The following is a 20,316-nucleotide window of genomic DNA, read 5'->3' on the forward strand; positions in this document are numbered from 1 at the left end:
TACATAGTTCCAATTTCAATTTACTTTTATATATCTCAATGATAGATTGATTGATATGATTATACATAATGTCCAGCTTGGATAATTGAATGAGAGGGGGAGGAAAAGTAACAACTAAAGATTCAAGAACATCAGATGAATGACAAATTTTAGCAAGGTCAAATTGATATCAAGTATTCCAATAAAGAGGTCAACAAACATTTCTGATTTTTGATGATGGACAAGGGGGCAAAGTTCCTTAGCAGGCAAAAGCAATCACAAAACCTCTAAAAGATATTGATGAGTCAATATTTCAACAACAAATAAACAAGAAAAGTGAATGCAATATCCAGATTATAAGAATGCGGAAATGAAGCAACAGGTTCTATATTGATTGGGGCCTTCGTGAACATCCCGATCTTGTGCCATTTAATTACATTTACACTATCCCACACAACTTCCCGAGGGCAAAAAGTGATTCTGCAGGTTGCTCCAGGCAATCCTATTTGAAAGATGCAAAGTTTTTTGTTTGTTCTTTTCTTTTAGATAATTAGTATTGCAGTCACATTTTCCCTTGGTTTATAAAAATTACTGGGCGTGCATAATTGAAATCATATTTTACAGCACGTAGTGTGGTACATTGTACATGCATTCTCTGATTTGAAGGAGATGTCATTGGCTAATGACTGAAACTGGCATTAAATATTTACCGGCTTAAATGTGGGAATGCTGTAAAGCTTAGGGGTGTGGGATTATTGCTCCACATGCATACACAGAATATCACATTTGGGACTATGGGATGATACTACATAGATCAGTCTCTCATAAAAGATTGTTGAGATGATCGTGCCTTCTCGGCTGCACCTCAACAAATGACTTTTATATTCAAGGCTGTTGTTAACTCGTTGAGGACAGGCTAATTTTGCTACAACACGCATTTCCCATGGACACCTGTCTGAGTGTACTCGGAACTCGTTTTCAACGGGTTAATCCTAAAATACAATCCATACCAACCTCCTTCTGCTGTTGTGTTTCTGTGATTGTTTAGTTGTAAATATTTTGCTTGAAGATGCTTTTGCATGATAATTACCAGAGTGCAGGTATGATATTCTGTAGATTTAAATCTGATTTCACTTTTTTTTTCTCAAGTTTATATACACTTTGCTTTTTCCATGTATCAAAATCACCTGAAAATTGTGATTTCCAATTTTTTTTTTTCAACAAACCTCAATATCATTCCTAGGAGTATTAATCAAACACCACCATAATTCGTCGTCACTGTTTTCATTGGCTGAATACCACAGTAATAGATAATAAGGTATTGCAATCGTTACCATTCTCATTCACGAAACACAGTGTTATTTCTTGCCCGAAAGGACACCTCTTAGAAGTGATATCAAACACGGTGGTGGCAGAATCGTGAGAAGCACAAAAATAGGTTTATTGAAAATGATCCTTGGATGATGATGATATTTTTATTTCTTGGGGAGGGGGGGGGGGGGGGAGATGGTCTGTAGAATCAGGAAGACTGGGTGGCTCTGCAATAAAGAGTGGACATCTTTGCCAGTGATAGCGAGGACCAGCTCCAATTCATGTTGAGCTGCTTGGTTTGGTAGGAGATCCCTTGGCTTCCCTCCCCACCCCCTCCCTGCTCCCTCATCCCACTCCCACCCCCTCCCTATTCCCTTATCCCCCCCCCCCCCTTCCCTTTCACCTCTTTGTCTCCAGGGATCTGTGGAGGAAGTTGAGAGTAAGAGCTTCCTGCCCTCAGGCAAGGAACAGTCTCCAGAGTTTATGGTCATCCCATTAATAGTCTTTATCACCATACTCTCCTTGATGTTTTTTCTTTTCTTTTCTCACTCCCTCCACATCATCATCACATGCTCTCTTGATTTTTCACTGTTGTAACATGGACTACCAAGGGAGATGGGACTAAGGTCCCATATCCCTGATGGATCCTACCATGGTTTTATGAAAGGTAGCAATTTTATTCAAATATTGAAGATTTATATGAAATAGAATTAACTTTCTCAGACATATTCCAGGGGAGGAAAAAAAGTTATGCTAGGAATGGATTGATTTCTACTGAGCACAATGCAACGCATATTTTCTAGCAGTTTTGCAAGTGATTGTGGGATTGGTCCAGGCAAAAAACAAAAAACCAGAAACAAAACAGAAACAACAAACAAACAAAAACAAAAAAAATCACACTTTCTACCATGCGGCACAAAACAGTTGACCACACCTCTTATGTTCTCTTTGCATGAATTGGTCTTGCTTAGTACTCAGATTTGTGGGTCTTTTATCAGAAGACATATATTTGGTGACAAGGTGACTAAAAGTGGGTAGACTATTCCTAAATCAGCTCAGGTAATGAGTGGCAAAGGTCATGGGATGTTCCACTGGGGGTAGGGTCAATACAGAGAAGAGCTAGTGAGTAGTCTTATTACCATACCCTTGTGATTATTGGGGAAAACTGGAAGAAGCAGCAAGACAAGTCTGTAAGCCCATAAAGGCAATTTGTAATGTTGGAATTTTAGGTGGGAAAGCTCAATTGCATAAACATAGGAGAGCTGAGGAATGACTCAGTAGGAATTTCGGTAAAGTCTAAGATTTGTGCAAATTCTAGATAACAAAATATTCGTGTATGTTCAAATTCTTTTGAATACAACATAGTATCAACCTTGTAGGAATATCTGGAAGACTTGTCATCTTTAGAATTGATTCCAGGGATAATTATACTTGGATTCGGAGCAATGAAGCAAAAGTTCATAGCACTGTGGCAATCTTTGTTAGGTCAGGTGAAAATAAAAGAAATAAAAACATTGTCAACATTTGAATACAATATATTTCAAGCCTCCTTTGGGGTACCAGAATCCAGCAGTTCATATTCAGGCCTATGTAGAGTTTATTCAAGAGGTCAAAAAAAGTATATTTGTCTGTGTACAATGATTTCCCCCAACATCTGTGTTTTTTCTTCATTATTTATAGGAATTAGACCACAACAATGTGTATAGTGATGTCACATGTTTAGTTAGCGCTGTAGGTGATTTGTAGGCTGATATTGGCGACAAGTCTCAAATCAGAAATGGCAAAGTTTTTAAAAGTTTATGTGTATGAAATACATAAAACAAAAGTAAAGTTTAATCATACATCCTAGCATTGAAAAAGAAAATACAGGCATTAACTTTAGTAGGAAAGTAGTGAAGATTTGAGCATCGATGAGCCTGCAAACCCAATGTCATTTTGAATCTTCAAGTAATTATCTTCGGTCATTTGGTTGTTATGTGTCATATGTTCTACTGATCACCTTCTTTTGTGTAGGATATTCTGCTCAATACATTCTCTTTTTTCCCGAACTAGAAACATTAGTTCCATGACAGTGACAAAGATGCAGCTAGGACATCATGGTATTTTTTTGTTTGTTTGACACATTGTGAAAAACTAGAGGAAGTCCATACTTTCATGAACCCTCTCACAAAAAAAAAAAGATAAATAGAAATAAAATGATAAAGTATAAACTAAAGATAGGGAAGCCATTTCAAGGTGCCAAGAAATAAGTTATGTTTGCTTAAACTTTATCATGGAATAGCCATCACATTCTTTATGCAATTTATCCTGTTTTGCTTTAAAAAAAGAAGAGAAAAAAAATCATACATTTCTTACATATTTTCCTTCTTCTGTGGAGGGAAGATAAGTGAGATTTTTTTTTTTTTGTCCAAGGGGGAAATAGACCATCTTTAAAGGGATGATATTATATTGGTTGAGATGATAATTGAGCTATTAACTTTTTTGTTTGTTTTGCGAGATATATAGAAACCACTTATGAAGCATCACAGAGCCTTAGAACTCCTTAGAAAGACATGCTCTTTCATATTTCATAAGAGGTTTCTCATTATGTCCCACAAAATAGTTGCAAACCTAAATCCCCATCTCAACCAAAACTATAATCATCCCTTTAAAGAGCTTTCTGTCAGATCCAAACTGTAATTAGTCCCTGCTTACCCCTGGCATCCCACTCACTACCCATGTCCATTGTTGGAACCAGTTTTGCCAGCTCATCACATAGCAGCTGAGAACTATCACTCAGCCTGCCTGTTACATAACAGGAGCAATCACATAACCTTTCCTCCCCACATTACACCCCCTCCCCCCTCACTCCCAACCAACCCTTAGCCACCTCCCCCCCCCCCCCCCCACACACACACACATAGACACACAGGTTTCGCTCAATCTTTAAATATGTGGAGGAAGATTTTAAGACTATTCCCAAAGGGAGGGAAATAGGAAATTGAGGGCCACTCCTGAGTATGCCATTGGTGTCTGTAATCAGGCTGGTGTGATGAAATGATAGATAACACACACACACACACACACACACACACACACACACACACACACACACACACACACACATACAGAATAATGTGATTAGAAGCCTCAAAGATAGTAGAGAGACTCCCCAGGAGGGGAAGGGGTTGAAGATAGCCCTCCCCCCCCCCCTTGAAGTTATGGGGGTTGACAGAACTCACGGAGAGACACACACACCATGACTTCCAACCCATTCATACAAGTCTGTGTGAGTCTCTTCCCTATTCGACCAATCCTTTCTCCGCCCGTCCTCCATCCCTCCATGGATAGTTTGCTGAAGTTTGTCAAGACTTTTCTACCTGTCTGTGCAGTGTGACCAGTCCCATTTGTAGCCTGCAAGCTGAACACATGCAGCCTACTACCACTACTACGATTGATTGGCTGGTCTTGGGCTGGACATCTGTGGAAAGAAAGTAGGCAAGAGAGAGAGAGAGAGAGAGAGATAGAGTGGAATAGAGAGAGATAGAGAAGGAGGAAGAGTGGTAGAAAGTGGGAGAGAGGAAGAGAGACGGAGGGACAGAGTTTCTACGGAGGCCAGGAGCGGAAGGCCGAAAGTGATGCGTTAGAGTGAAGCCTGGAAGCAGTCACTGTGGAGTGAAGGGATAGGACCACAGCCAGCCAAAGCACATGGTATGCGGGGACTGTTTACATCGGAGTAGCCGCACCGCTGTCTTGTGTACGACCACAACTTGCCCTCCGCTCATGCATCAGTGAGAGTCGCACGCTGCAGTTCAGTTTTACGCGAGCTTCCACTACTGTGGCCCCCGCACAAACCACCACCACCAACCAAACGTGTCTGTACCGATGACGGACTCCGCTCTACTTCTTACTGGATTACATCATTCATTGGCGGGTCCCACCCTCTGTTGGAATTTCTACGCCGACTTTTCTCGTTCCTGATTCTCAACCAATATTCTGCTCGTGCTGTAGTTGTAGAAAGTTACATACATTTTGGAGATGCTTGAGGAGTGTGTCACTTTCCAGATGTGAATGGCATGCTTCTGGGAACTACGCATGTTGTCGTGATCTTGCTGTTTTTGAAGCCGACATCACCAGCTGAATAGTCTTGGCCGATCTTCATACGAGTGAATTATCTCGGATATAACGAAACTCTACCAAAAGACTTGAGACTCGGAGACATCGTTGGCTTGGTGCTATTTCACTGTTCTGACTTCGATTCATTGTGTTGAAGCTGCTGGCAGATTTTTAGCAAGAGAGAAGATATATTCCAGCCAAATTGTGCCACAACCTCTTTTTGGGTCTAGACCTGTGCTGACTTCTTTTATTCTGACATTGTCCTTCAAAAGTTTTGCATCTTTTCCTCATGTGAATTTATGCTGTGTACATCATGCTGTGTCAACAAGTTATTGGAAATGTCGATAAAACTTGACACTAATTTTCTATCAACTTAGATAAAAAGCGTACAGATTGGCATGGACTAAAGATTATTCAAGTTTTGTTGAAAAAAAAAGAGAGAAAGAGATAAAGAAAATTGTAAAAGTTCCTCAGAGTGTATAAAATCAACATTTATATTTTTTCATGATTAAGACTTGGGTTTTACAAGAAAGATTTCTAATGCCAAAGCTCTCCAAATTCTCCATCTTGTAACTGCCAAAACTGCCGTAAGCAGATCACAGGAGTCAACCAAATTTGCACTTTAAAAGGAAGTCAGCAAGCACAGACAGACAGAAGTCTTCGTGTGGCAGTATCCCACAGAACTTACACGGAAGATTGGTGAGAGACAAAAAAAAAAGTCCCTCTTCTTCCTGTTCCCTGTGGGCCTGGTCTCATCGATCTCACCATCCCACCCTCCCTCTCCGGCCTGGAAATCCCACCCCGACCGACGACGAAGACTCAGCTCAGCCGGCGGCGGGTGGCGCAGCGGCGGTGAGAGAGAGAGAGTGTGAGAGAGAGAGCAAGGGGTAAAATTCATTGCCAGCCGTGCGGAGCCTACCCCCCTAAACCTTCTTGGATGTATAGCCAGGCAGCCCACGCCATGCAGGCCGAGTCGGGCTACCCCGTGCCGGTGGCCGTGACTGTTCCGTACCACCACCAGCAGCCGTCCATGTTTGTGCCCAGCTTTGCGCACGCCAGATACCCATGGGTAAGACTGGCTCACATCCCCCTTTTCTTACCCCCAGACCAGATCCCAAGTCTCTCAGTTTGATCCTAATCGATTTACTTACTTCGTTTGATATCCATTGTTAAAACAATTTGTTACAGGATATTAACATTAGCTACATACTCATGTATTGGGATCCAGAGAATTTACTATTCCTACAGTTTGGCAATTTTTCAAAACACTGCTACATACTGACAGTTGGAAACCTAGTAGTACCACTCTTTACTACCACTATTACTACTACTACTACTACCACCACTACTGCTGTTGCTGCTACTACTACTACTACTACTACTACTACTACTACTACCACCACTATTGCTACTACTACTACTACTACTACTACTACTACCACCACTATTGCTACTACTACTACTACTACTACTACTACTACTACCACCACTATTGCTACTACTACTACTACTACTACTGCTACGACTATTAGCTATTACCTTTAGTAGTAATTGTATAGTAATACTAAGTCTTACAACTTCTACCTCTACTACTTCTACTACTACTACCACTGCTGCTGCTGCTACGGTCACTATCATTACTACATGTACAACTATAAATTCTGCTGTCTTTGCTTCTACTTCTTTTGCTATTGGTATAAGTAAGGAGGTACTAGGCCTAGTACCTCCTTGGTATAAGGTCTACTACTGTTACTACTCCTGCTATATTGCTACTAAGTACTACTACTACTACTACTACTACTACTACTACTACTACCACTACTACTACTACTACTACCACTACTACTACTACTACTACTACTACTACTACTACTACTACTACTACTACTACTACTACTACTACTACTACTACTACTACTACTACTACTACTACAACTGCTAATCAATTGCCACTTGTACTTCTGTTTCTGTCAGTTCTACATTTACAATTGTTGCTGCCCATATTACTAGCAATACCAGTATTGTATTCACCGTTGTTTTGCTGAATATTTACAGGTTCCACCATGCAAGTAGTAAAGTTCTACTCATCTGTGACTGCTGTGGAATTTCTCTTTGCTGCCCATTTTGTTGCCATTTTCTTTTTCTTTCTTTTTGTCACTCTATGTTCCGGAACAAAGCTAGTGAAGGAAAGCCTTTCTACATTTCCCGTCAGGATAGATCTCATTTACTACAGAAAAAGTGTCAATCTTCTTTTCACAAGAGTGCAGCAGATTCTACTACCTCTCCGTCTATGATGAATGCTGTTGCTTTGAACAAAGTGCCAACAGCGCTAGACTCCTCCCCCCCCCCCCCCATTTCTCTCTCTCTTTTATGTAATTGCAAACAAATGGACGAATTGATTGGATTTCCACACCAGGAAGGCCAAGCATGAAATGTTGGGTAGATTTGAGGATTGTAAATGTTACCGAGCAATGGATGTTTGCCAGAAATATCACTCTTTTTTCTCTCTCTTCTCCTCCACTTTTTTAGTCTTCATTAGGCCACAGTGAGAATAGACTTCAGGAATTTCTTAGAGAGAAAAAAACAGACACTTCTGTAACTAGGAAAATGTTTGGCTGGTGAAAGAAGAGGAAGTAGCCATTACCAGAGTTGAAATGAAATCACATTTTTCTTTTCAGAAGTCTCCTTTCTGCCCCCATTGACTGTCTTGAGTCTTAGGAATGCAGCAGAAAATGCTTTGTATATAATCTTGAATAACCGTATTGTTGAAAATATGTGTGATGAAGACAGGCACTGCTATGGGGATAGTTTGATTTCTTCAATAGATATCAATTTTTTCCCTCAATGTTACTTCTACATTTGTCTATGTCTACTCAACATTTGGAAGATTTGTCGGATTGTGTGGCATCATTTACAGTTTGGAAGAAAAAGAACCATTTATGCCTTGAAGCGCAGTGTGTAGACATGCTATCTTGTGAAACATGGTGGACATTTTAGTCTTGTAGTCCAGGTAAAACTTGGAAAAAATTATAGATGGGTTTTGCAAAATTGTCCTTCGAATTATTGATATCATGAAGGAGGTGTTTTGAAAGAGTTATGCAGCAAGATTAAACAAATGTTAGATAATTGCAGAAACTTTATTAACTTATGTTTCTTTGACATGAAACTTGAAGAGGTATAAGAAATTTTCCAAGATCATCCTTGGCTTTTCCTTTTTTCTTTTTTTTTTCTAGTTGAGAAGTCTTTTGATTCAAAACATCTGCCTCCTCAAAATTCACCTGGTCTTATCTTTTATTCTGTCATATATGTACATCTCATGATATGTAAGAAATGCAGTATTCTGTCTTAAGTAGCCATTTAGAACAGATGTAATTAATTTTTTTCTGATATCTTCTTGTTGCCAAATCTTTGTAAATTCAAAGGACAAGAAAGAATTGTGAAAACTGCTAAAAAAAAAAACCCACAACAACAACTCTCCGGAACATAAATGCATTGATGGAGTGGCTCATGGGTCGTGTGTGTCATTTTCTGTTTCATAAATTTGATTCTGATTTTTCTCAACATGACTGTGCCTATCTTCGCTCATCCGCATCTCTCTACAAGTGTTATGCTTTCGATTGTTTACAAGTTGCTATGGCAATGCTTCGTCTGATGTAGAAGGAGGTAGCCCATGCGTGAGTCTTCACACTGAAGTGTGCGAGTCTGTGTGTTCTTTTTCTTCCGCGCGTGGCCGAGCATCCGTGGCTCTTATCGTCAATCGTCTTGTCATGGTGACATCGCGCCCAAATTGGCATTGGCACTGACACTCGGCCGTAAATGACTCTCAATTAAACGACGGAAACCTAGCGGAGAGAGCGCCAAAAAAAATGAGCAATATCTCTCAGTCGTCAGAACGGTGATTATTGAAAACTAAAATTTGCAAATATTCCCCAACGTCGTTAAGGACTAGTGAATCAGCGCGATGTCATGGACGGAAAAACCACGGAGTGTCGCCACTAAATTTATGCTTTTCCTAAATAGAGTTATTTAGGTCACCATCATCTCGTACCTACAGATATCCAAAATCGCTGATTGGAACTGGAGAAGGGCGTGATTTGGGAGAAAAATTGTGCCGAGTAAGCACTCTAATGAATTAAGAGTCCCCCATGTATTTGCCACTCCAAGAAGTGTTGTTTTGTTTTTGTTTTTGGCCAAGATGAGTGGAATATGAGCTCCCCTGCAACTTATGATCTACATTCCCTGTAATAAACTCATAGTGGGATAATTGGAGGCAGGTTGCGTCACCAAGTCCCTAGGTGATCTCAAAACTGACATGTAATTGCGAGAGAGTATGTGTCACTCTTCTATCTTGGATATCTGCTCATACTTCATTCCATCTTTTTTAGCAGTCAGTAGTCGTGAAGAAGTAGGGATCATCACGCTTTTGTTCCAGTACTGCCTTCAAAGAGCTGCTGCCATTTAGATAGTTCTGTAGGAGACCAGTTGTCCTCCCTTGTAAATAGTGTTTTCACGAAATGTATGTGTAGACTTCCACATCCCATCTGACGGAGTGGGCACGTAGACAAGGGCCCCATGCTATAATAAAGTGCCCATTCGGTCGTGTAGGCCTACTCATTCTTTCCACATGCTCGACTGTGATTTTACTATTTTAGTTGCCCAAAGCAAGTGAGATAATTAGTTTGCAGTTCCCTGCTTCAATTTGACTGTTATGCCAGTTCTGAATTTGCATATTCTTTCACATCCTATGAAGTAACTTTCTCCTCTCCTTTGTTGATTTTGCTGTTGTTGTTGTTTTTTGGCCATGCGTATGCCGCTTGGGCATTATTCATCTCTGTTCGGTTCCGTTTTACAACCTGAGGAAGCTTTCGTTGCCATGTCAGAAAGATAACTCTATTAACGGTGGGCTTAGCGCACACAGGAAAGAAAGCGCGGCACCTTGGCGACGAGGTGTGGGTAATTCAGATGAAGGGGCGCGATTAGGATCAGGTATGAGAGGAAGACAGAAAACAAGTCATAAACTCCCACGATTGCCAAGATGTCGTCGGGTAGAGCAAGTACGTGAGATCCTGTGCAATATTGTGCTCAATGTGGCAATGCTGTACGTAGTCGAGCAGCATTCCAGCCGAGGCGTACCCAAGGCTTTTAGCTACCAGATATGTGTCCCTGTTCAGAAGATTTTGTTGATATGGTTTTCAAAATCAATGATCAGAGCTTGCATTTGCAATAGATACTTTGTTTTTTGTTTTTGTTTGTTTGTTTGTTTGTTTGTTTGTTTTTTTTTGGGGGGGGGGGTGTTATTCTAGTGGTTGTCATATTGAGAATTTTTTCGGGGGGGGGGGGTGTGTGCATGTTCAGATGCTTTGTCTTGAACAGAACTTTGTCTTGCACAACTTGTAACATAAGCTATCAATTCCAAAACTTTTCATTTGGGTGTGTTGCACAAATTTCTTAAGTGCATATATCCATTGACTGCATCACAACGAAATTGTACTCAGATTGTACTGATATGAGAAAGGTGTTCAACCTCAAAAGAAGAGTTTGCGATCATTATTACAGGGTTCAGGTTGAACGGTTTTATTTTTTCTCCAATTTCTTTTTCCTTTTTTTTAATTTGAGGGGGGGGGGGAATGGGGAGATGGGTTTGCTTGAAAAAGGGGGAAAGGAAGACGGCAAAGTCTGGGCCAGATTTCCTGGGGATCTCCAAGCCAAACAGGGGTAGATCCCCCAAGGGGCGGCTCATCAAACAAACTTGGGTGCACAGCAAAGCACATTGATGCCTTCATTGTTTTTAGGTCTTTTTGGATGCACTTGGAATTGGTTCCTCTCTCTCTCTCCTCTGCCTACAAGCACAGAGCAGGGCTGAGAAGGAGTGCACACCTCACGCAAAAATTGAGAGAAAAAAAATTAGACCAAACAAATTGGGAAGAAAACTTGTTGTTCAGTTTACCTGTGTGTCAATGAAGCATTTCATCAGTAGTTTATTTAAAATTATCTGTTTTATGTTACAGTGTTTCTATGGTGATGATTTTGTTACTAACTTATCATAACTTCTGATTTCATAATTTATAAATTAAATGTTGTATTTCAACTGCAGGCCATCAATTCTTTTTTTTTTCTCTCTCTATTAGCAATAAAGTACACATTCAAAGCTCCCCCCCCCCAGGTCTTTACATGCTGTTAGTATCATTTACATACATGTAGGCCTACATGTATATGTAGAACATTTCTAACCCTTAACTAATCCTGTCATATGGAAATTACTGTCTTTTGCCCCATACGTTTGCAATTCTTCATATTTATCCAATTCATTTCAGTGATGGAAGCAAGTAGTCCACTGGGGAATTTATCAGTGTGTTGTTATCGGTTCGTTTTTGTTTATTTTTGTGGGTTTTTTTTCCTACTGCTCTGCACCATAAGAGTGCCTCCCAGCCTTCTTCCAAACTCGTTCAGATTTTTTTGGGCTACTGTTATTAGCCCCACTCCTTTCCCCATAAGGCGTGTCTTCATCAGCCCGAAGTTTCAAAATAGCGCGCTATCTTGTGGTTACCAAACTAGTCCGATGTCAAAATAGTGCGCTATCTGTGTAGTGAAGACGCAAATAGCGCGCTATTTGATCGGGAAAATTTTCCCCAAAATCTTGGTCTAGTTCGTGAACTAGAGCGCTAATTCGTGAAATAGCGCGCTAGTTTGGGTGCGTCTCCATCAGCCCAAAATTTTCTCGATCCCTCCACGTTTCTGGTTAGCCAGCTGGCAATGGAAAGCGCATGTACAAGCTAGTGATTGTGTGTAGTACATTACACGCACGGTGTATTCAAGAATCACATGTGTGTACTATAGGCCTACTGTTGTTGACATCTTTTAAACCGGGGAGGTGATTTCTCTCACCTCCCTATCAAAACTCAGTGCTGTGCATGCTAGCTGTTTTTTGTAAACTTCTTCTTCTGGTCCACTCTACCTTAGCTGAAGATTCTTGCAGGTTGTGTGTATTTTGGATTTGTTTAAACATTGCAATTCATTAATTTCATATAAGATGCCTCACTGGACAGAAGAAAGAGTAGCGTTATTAATATCCCTTTGGAGAGAATTTGCTGTAACGCTCACCTCCGTGGTTGTAGTATCATACATACGGTGATATAGGAGATTTTGAGCGGGGAAATCCACTTTCGAACCGCGAGCTAGGCAAAGTAATATTGCAAAGTGCGCATGCGTCAATTTTCGGACTAATTTCCCGAAGCAGGCTTTTTGAGCTGATGAAGACGCACATTCGCTGTATCGGGCTATTTTCTAAGACCGCAAAATATCCCGCTAGTTTGAACTTCGGGCTGATGAAGACACGCCTATTTTGCTTCTCCTCACCTCCCCCAACTTGCCCTACTCCCTAGATCCCTTGTAACTGTTGGTGTACAGGTGATTTTAGAGACAAATCGCATCATTCACTGTCACCTGCTGTGGAGGAAGTAAGACAGTGCCGAGGATTTTGAGGGCATTCCAAGACATGCTTGTACCAATATTACAGTGACAAGGGTCCGAACCCATAACCTTCCACTCTCAAGCCCCACACTGTTCCACATGTGCTTGGCTGATATGATGGTTTCACAAAGACAAGGAGTGGCTCTGTCTGCATCGCATCCTTTTAATTTTTTTTTTTTTTCCTCTTCGAAAGATATTCAGTATGTACAGTAGGTCTTGTGGATATGTCACAGTAGCCGCATTCACACAGGCAAAATAGCAGGATAATGATTGTGATCAAAATCTGAAATTTTTTGCATCACTTCAGATGGACAGGAATATCCTATTAATTGCCAGTCACGTTAATTTGTTGACCAAGCTGTGTCTGCCCGAAATATATGTAAATGGTGACCCTTGCCCTTGTGTTTGTGTGCTGTTATGTAATCGTGTGTTTTGAACGACGGGGCAAAATTTTTTTTTTTGCATCAATATTTACACACACGCCGTGATGTGAGTTTTCGCGCTATTTTTCAAATTATTGCTATAATTAAAAAAAAAAAAAAAATCACAAGATTTCTTGGAATTTGGATCACGATGCTGATTGGGCTATTTAGTGGGATTTTTATGTCCACACAAACAAAAATTGTTAGATTGGGATCGCTATGCAAATCTTGAGATTTGTATTCTGCTAAATTGCATCAGTGTGAATTCCACTAATGGAATTTCACACTCACTTATCCTGCTTGCCCAGGGGAACTGAATCCTGATGAGGAGTAAAGAACATGAATGAGCACATGCCAGTATAAAGTTATAGGCTCCTGGCAGTCCTGCCTACATAGGAAAAATATTACATCATCCTCTCTCACTATACTGAAATATGCTGTGATGCAAAATCACAGTGTCATTTCATTTAGAAGGGCATATCTGAAGATCCCCAGAAATTCATTCAATGTTGATATTTTGGAACTTAACAGTATGATGAAGAAGGTTGATATAAAAGGGTGGTTATGACTCGTGTAGTCGTACAGGTATATGTAAACACAGGGGAACCACATCATAATGAGCGACTTGGAGTCACTGTATATCAGGTATCGTGTCAAATCAGGGATGAAAATAAAAGAATATGAAAAGAATTTGACCTGCAAAATTACCTCATTATATGAGGTATCTCGCTGTAACAAGGCTCTCCTTTATAGCCATTTGTGATGATGAATAATGCAACAAATGCCTTGGCCCCTTGCATGATGTTTCATGTCGACACACTATGATGTACTGGTTGGGCAGTCTGTATTAAAGATCTTGTAATCTGCATGTCTAATACTATTGTCAGTAGTGACAGTCAGTGTGAGTAGCATACACATAGTTTACATTATATTCGAAATATTACAATTACATTGTTTTTATATAAAAAAGTAACTTCTGCATTTAGCGATTCAAAATGGACAGAAATGGTATTCAATCATTTTGTTGTGAAAGCGAAGCCCACATGTCTGACCCGTGGGTGGTAGTCCTACCGTGGCAAATATCATTTTATGCTTATCGAAACATGAAAAGCTAATAGCGCTTGGGGTGAGAGCCGCCATGCCAACAGCCATGTGATTGGACGTGGCATTGGTACACACATCTCGATTCGATTTGCAACACATCAGAGCACAGATCGTGTTGATGAAGTGCACATGTGTATGTGTGTGTGTTTGTGTGTTTGTGTGTTTATGTGTGTGTGTGTGTGTGTGTGTGTGTGTGTGTGTTTGTGTGCATCAAGGCATGGTTGTATACCTGTGTGTCGAAACAATCGCTACCACTTCTCCGGCATGGGTTCTCACGGGGCAGATGGAAAATTGGGCACCCCTTGCCATGTCAAATAATTGTTTGAGTCCCGGTATTGTCCACATACCCCTATCTCACCGCTTCATCTATGGCCGACGACTTTTCCACGTGCGCCAGAATCATTGAATACTTTGTTCTGTGCAAGCGCATCCCCAAATGTGACTAAATTGGTTTGAATCAGACAGCCTGCAAACACATTTCCCCCCTTCAGTCGTCATTAATGCCTTCGGTTTTCATTCTCGTTTGGCGCTTCTTTCCTCATTGCAGTAACCCCCCACCCCCCATGCTACAATCTGCACTACCCTGAAATCAAATGTCTGTATGTTAAGACAAATGCTCTGTGCTCGGCATACATGTAAATATAATTCATGCCGCATGTACCGAGTAGTTCTCGTCACTGAAAACTGAGTAGATTCAGAATACTCAAGATGACATTGAATGAAGGAAAAAGTTTGAAAGAACATTTAACAAAATATGAAATATGGTGAAAAAATCTGCCTCATAGTCAAGTATTCTTTAGAAATAGATCTGCAGTTTTTATGTTGTCCCCCCCCCCCAACAATATTTTGAGGAGAGGAAGGTGATGTTTACCGTTTCCACCCCATCATGTTTTCCACGTTTCCCATCCAAACCTCCCAAAGAATACTTCCCTGCACTTTGTTTCCTTCTCCTCCACCCTATCTCTCTCTCTCTCCCTCTCTCTCCGTCTCTCGGTCCGTCTCTCTGCTACGTCAAGAAAATATGCCTGGTGCGGTTTTCACTTGGCGACTGTGAGGAAGAAATGGATTGCGTGTGAAGCATCGGTTGTTCAGAGCGTAGTAATGGCTTTTGCAGATGCCAGAGAGCGCCCAGTTTTTTTCCCCCATCTCCCCCTCTCCCTTCTCTTATTTTTTTTATTTTGTCTTTTTTTTTTTTTTGCTCCCCGCCTAGTTGTAGAAAGTTTGTTGCTGATGTGTAGATATGACAAGCACAGGAAGGTAGAGGAAGGAGGTGAAACACGCATTTGCGACTTAGATCAGGGCTGCTCTGCAGAGCCGGGCCTCAAATATATTGGAGATGACAGTTAGTCGAAATTAGCTGAAATCACAGAAACTTGTTCATTTTGCACACCCCCTTCCCAACTCTTCCTCGTATCTCTTTCTTTTTTCCTTTCTTTTTTTTTTTTTTGTTCGGCAGTGGTTTATATGACATCTGTGTCAGAAAATGTGTATTTGTTGGTTGTGAAAAGGAATGTGCGACTTCCCTTGAGAATTTGGTTGAATAGAGCCATAAGGAGTCAGCTACTAGCATCAGTGAAAATCTCGCTAACTTAAAGCTAATGATTGGAATATCAACAGGGCATCAAAGACATAGGCCTATCTCTTACTTACCCAAGTGAGGATTTAGACAAATGCGCTGACGATTCGAAGAGGGGAGCCCTCATTCATTTTACTTTAACTGGACGGTGAGACCTGGGCTAGAGGGCAAGTGAGTTTGAAGCACCATGAAGAGTAGAATATTCATAATGTGAAAGTCCATGTGAGGACTGGGGTATCTAGGAACCAGTGAAAGTCAGCCACTACTAGTTGTGTGACGCTGGCAACATTCATGCTGATTTTATTGTTTCGTTTTCTACACCGAAAGGGCAAAAATTGGTATCGGTATAAATTTGTATTAATCAAGAATTGACTATTCGTGCCTTTGATGGAGTTTTAGAATGTGATGCCACTAATGAATCTAGAGTAAGCATGCAGTTTGCAACCGTAAATTAAAACATTTTTTTGTTGTTGTTGTTAATGAAAGAAATGGCAAGGGCTATATGGATGAGCAGCCATCTGTAAGCAGCAAAGCTTTTGACATCCCAGTTGACTGTCTTGGGTGGTGATAAGAAAAAACCAACAACTGTCATGTGTGTAAACTTTCCTTCATAGTTTCTCTCCCTCGCCAATCAAGGAAGACTTAATGTCTCCCGTTCTGATTGGTGGTAAGATGTTTAGTGCGGCTGGTTTTCCGAGCAACACTTGTTCATTCACAGATGAATTGTCACGATAGATTCAGACCTAATCCCAATGCCCCACACTACATAGTCCGGCCCCACCCCTCCCCCGTACCTCCTCGCCCTCTCCCAATTAATTAGCTCCCTCGCATCACAGAGTAAGTTCACAGATTGCCAGCGACAATTATTAATGGCCACCAGAAAATGAATATTTCACACTGGATTGTTTGTTTGTTCTGTTTTTTTCCTGTCTTTCTTCTTTTCTTGTCCTCGTTTTTTTTTTTTTTTCACAGTGATTATATCCCATCATGCTATGCCAGAATGAGTTTGTTTGTTTGTTTTGTTTGTTTGTTTGTTTTTTGTCTCTCAGTTTTTTTATTTCGAAGTGATTATATCCCATCATGCTATGCCAGAATGAGTTTGTTTGTTTGTTTGTTTGTTTGTTTGGGGGTTTTTTTTGTCTCTCAGTTGCATGTGTGAAGTAACGTGGTGAGTTGACAGCAGAGATTGAGAGCGATTTTTGTTGAATGTTACTTGTCACCGCCGATACTTACAGCTATACTTTTTTTTCTTTCTCAATCCGAAGGGTGCTGATGGCATTATTCTCTACTTCGACAAACTCTTGATTTCTTAGTCTTTGTGATGACATAATGTGACGATGCATTTCCTAATGAAGTGAATTATGTCGTTTAAAAAATACACATATACATGTATATTGGTGAAATTATATCATGTTTGTGTCCATTTTCTTCCAAAGTTTTTTCTGAAAGGGTAAGAGCTCTAATTTTCTCTTTGTTCTTTTCTCTTGTCTCCTTCCTCCAGATTTATTCAGCCGATCACCCGAATAGCAGTTTTCCTTCCAATCCTTCAACGCCAGTTGGTTCTCCACCACCTATATCAGGTAATTATCTAATTGCTGTATCATCTAAGCACGTCCATTATGATCATGCTCTCGCCAAGCGGATCCCGTACCCACCAGGACGCATCCCGCCCGCGTCTTTGGCACTCGTAGGATGGATACTACACAGAGGCCAAGAGTTTGCCGTGTCGCGACACGACAACAACCCAAATTTTCTGCGTCCGATTGTTAACGAGCCGTCCTTGGGAGCGCATATTTTGTGAGACATCGTCGGTGGCCAGTCGCCCCGGAACGAACGTCTTGTTTCGGCATTAACCTTTTTTTTTTTTTGGTAGCTTGACTCTTCAAATGTCAAAGGCTCGTTCGTAGGAGGGAGGACTTCCCGATTGAACGTGCCTGACACAAGCTTAACCCCTCTACCATCCCATGGACTAAATCATTGGTGAACATTGAAGTTTGAATGGAAGAGAATTTGCTCTGTCCTTGTATAATGCTGAAATTTTTTACTCTAATATCACATAAATCAGGTAAACAGTCACAATCCCAAACAATGAACTTGAATATCTACCCGTAATATTTCAGTATTTCACAAAATGTTTTTTAAAAAGATAGTAAGGAGGTAAAAAAAAAATGAACATGAGATATTTGAGTATCTCTTGAAGAAAGAATAACACTAAGACACCTCATATGGAAAATTGACCTTTAACAGGAAAAAGTGTGATGTTAATGATGATTGGAAATGCATTTGTTTGTAATTCCATTATGCGTTGATTTCTCGGGCGCCATGGAAAAGCGATCATCTCGTCGCGTTTCTAAAAGGACGGAAAGGAAAGTTCGGGAAAAAACCTTGGGAGGAAGAAAGATGGGGCCAGGGGCCAGGAGGAGGAGAGAAGAGGAAGATAATGCTAATTGACTATGATTGCCAACAGCTGGGATAACAACTTCGGGACGAGATGAAAGAGATCGGAAGGAAAATTTCATTGATAAAATTTTCCAAAAAGAAAGAAAAAAGAAGAAGATATCTGCCAAGACTTTTTCCTTTTTTTTTTCTTCCCCCATGTGTGTGTTTTTTGAAGGTGTCGGGGATTTGTGTGATGTCATTAGAAGAACTTGATATGAAAGTTTGAAAAACAGTCTTGGAAGACTGGGAAATTTCTCTCTCCTCCATCTATCTCTTAAGGGTTTCTTTTAGTGTCTTAAAGGTTACTTAGTAGTCTTGCTTTCAGGCAGAATCTCTGATTTTTCTATCCAGAAAACATTTAATTCCTTCTTCTTTTTTTTCCCCCTAGTCTGTGTATGGAAATATACTATAAACGTTCATATTTTTGCACTTCAGGGTTCAAAAACATATTCGCAGGTTCTTGTATTCGATTGTCAACCCTTTCAAAATGTGCAGAGAAAATTGTGAATATGTATTTTCACGGGTTTTAGAATTTGTGCTGGCCAAAAGTAGTGCGAAATATGCAAAAATTAATGTACTGTGGAAATTTTTATGTTTACATCAGGCACTTCCATTAAAAGGATATTGTCCCAAAAGATACTCCGACTGTGTGCTGTCTGTAGATCATAGCTGCAACAAGACCTTCCATTTAGTGGCATGGAAAGACACTCTGCTGACCAAGTGATAGTGCTATGTACATGATATGTATACATATTTGTGTAAATATACCTTATACACAGAGATTTCCTAAGCATAATGGTAATTTTCTGTATTTGACACTAACACGGGGGAAAAGGTAAAGATGGTAAAGTAATCAAGCATTCATTACAACTGAAAAGCTGCACCCGAGAAGTCCTATCTTAGGGGTTGTGCACATGGCTAACTGACCCAGTGCGGGAACAAACCAGTAAGGACCTCTACAGCTTGAACTCAATCCACCCCCTACTCTACAAGAATATCCTGGGAAGTTTGTGATGATCGTAGCACCTCCCAAGACTTCGCTGACCCAAGATGACAAATGAGTCCACATCATTATCATTATCACATTATCACCATCATCATCACCATCATCATCATCATTACCATCATCATCACCACCATCATTATCAATATCATCATTACCATCTCCATCATCATATTCATCCTCATCACCATCATCATTACCACCACCACCACCATCACCATCATCCTCCTCCTCATCCTCATCCTCATCCTCATCCTCATCCTCATCCTCCTCCTCCTCCTCATATCATCATCATCATCATCACCACCATTATCATTGTCACCATCATCAACATTGTCAACATCATTACCATTATTTATTATCATCATCATCATCACCGTCATCATCAGGAGCAGCAGCATTGTCATCCTATTCATCAGTATTGTTACTCCCCACAAGAATTATTCACCATGCGCACAAGTAAAATTTTATTCAGAGCATGAGCTGTATGGAGCTTGGGGGGGGGGGGGGGTGGGGGGTTGGGAAGGAGGGATGGAACAATGGTAACCTGATGTCCAAAAACTGGTCTATTCTGCTATTTGGACAGTAATGTGTTTGTCCACTCCCAGAGGGGGTGGCGTCAGTGATGGGGGAAAAAATTCTCAAACAGGAAATAGACTAATTGGAAGTAACAAGGAAAACCCATGTGGTATTCACATATAAAAGTTGATCTGCTCATATCTGAAGCTCTGGTACTTTACTAACGTCTTAAAACGACTGAAATGTATCGCATGCATTCTTGTTGACCCGTTGAGGACGAGCCCCAAATATGAGTGCAAGTGTCTATGGAAAATGCGTGTTGTAAAAAAGAACAAAATCAGCCCGTCTTCAACGGGTAAAAAGTGAAATGAATTCAGAGAATGAGAATGTTCTTTGTT

General features: G+C 40.6%; 1 protein-coding gene across 2 annotated transcripts in view; it reads left to right on the forward strand.

Annotated features, from left to right (window-relative positions):
* Positions 1 to 20,316, forward strand: part of LOC139725992 (transcription factor 12-like) — a 260,859-nt gene that overhangs the window by 175,205 nt on the left and 65,338 nt on the right. For both annotated transcript variants that reach the window (XM_071637073.1, XM_071637074.1), the window contains exon 13: positions 17,459 to 17,537. In XM_071637073.1, the coding sequence (XP_071493174.1) occupies positions 17,459 to 17,537 (79 nt within the window). The remainder of the gene's footprint in view (positions 1 to 17,458; positions 17,538 to 20,316) is intronic.

The sequence above is a fragment of the Diadema antillarum genome, unplaced genomic scaffold, assembly GCF_040938485.1.
Source record: "Diadema antillarum isolate AM-2024a unplaced genomic scaffold, OU_Dant_1.0 seq00000069_RagTag, whole genome shotgun sequence".
NCBI classification, from domain to species: domain Eukaryota; kingdom Metazoa; phylum Echinodermata; class Echinoidea; order Diadematoida; family Diadematidae; genus Diadema; species Diadema antillarum.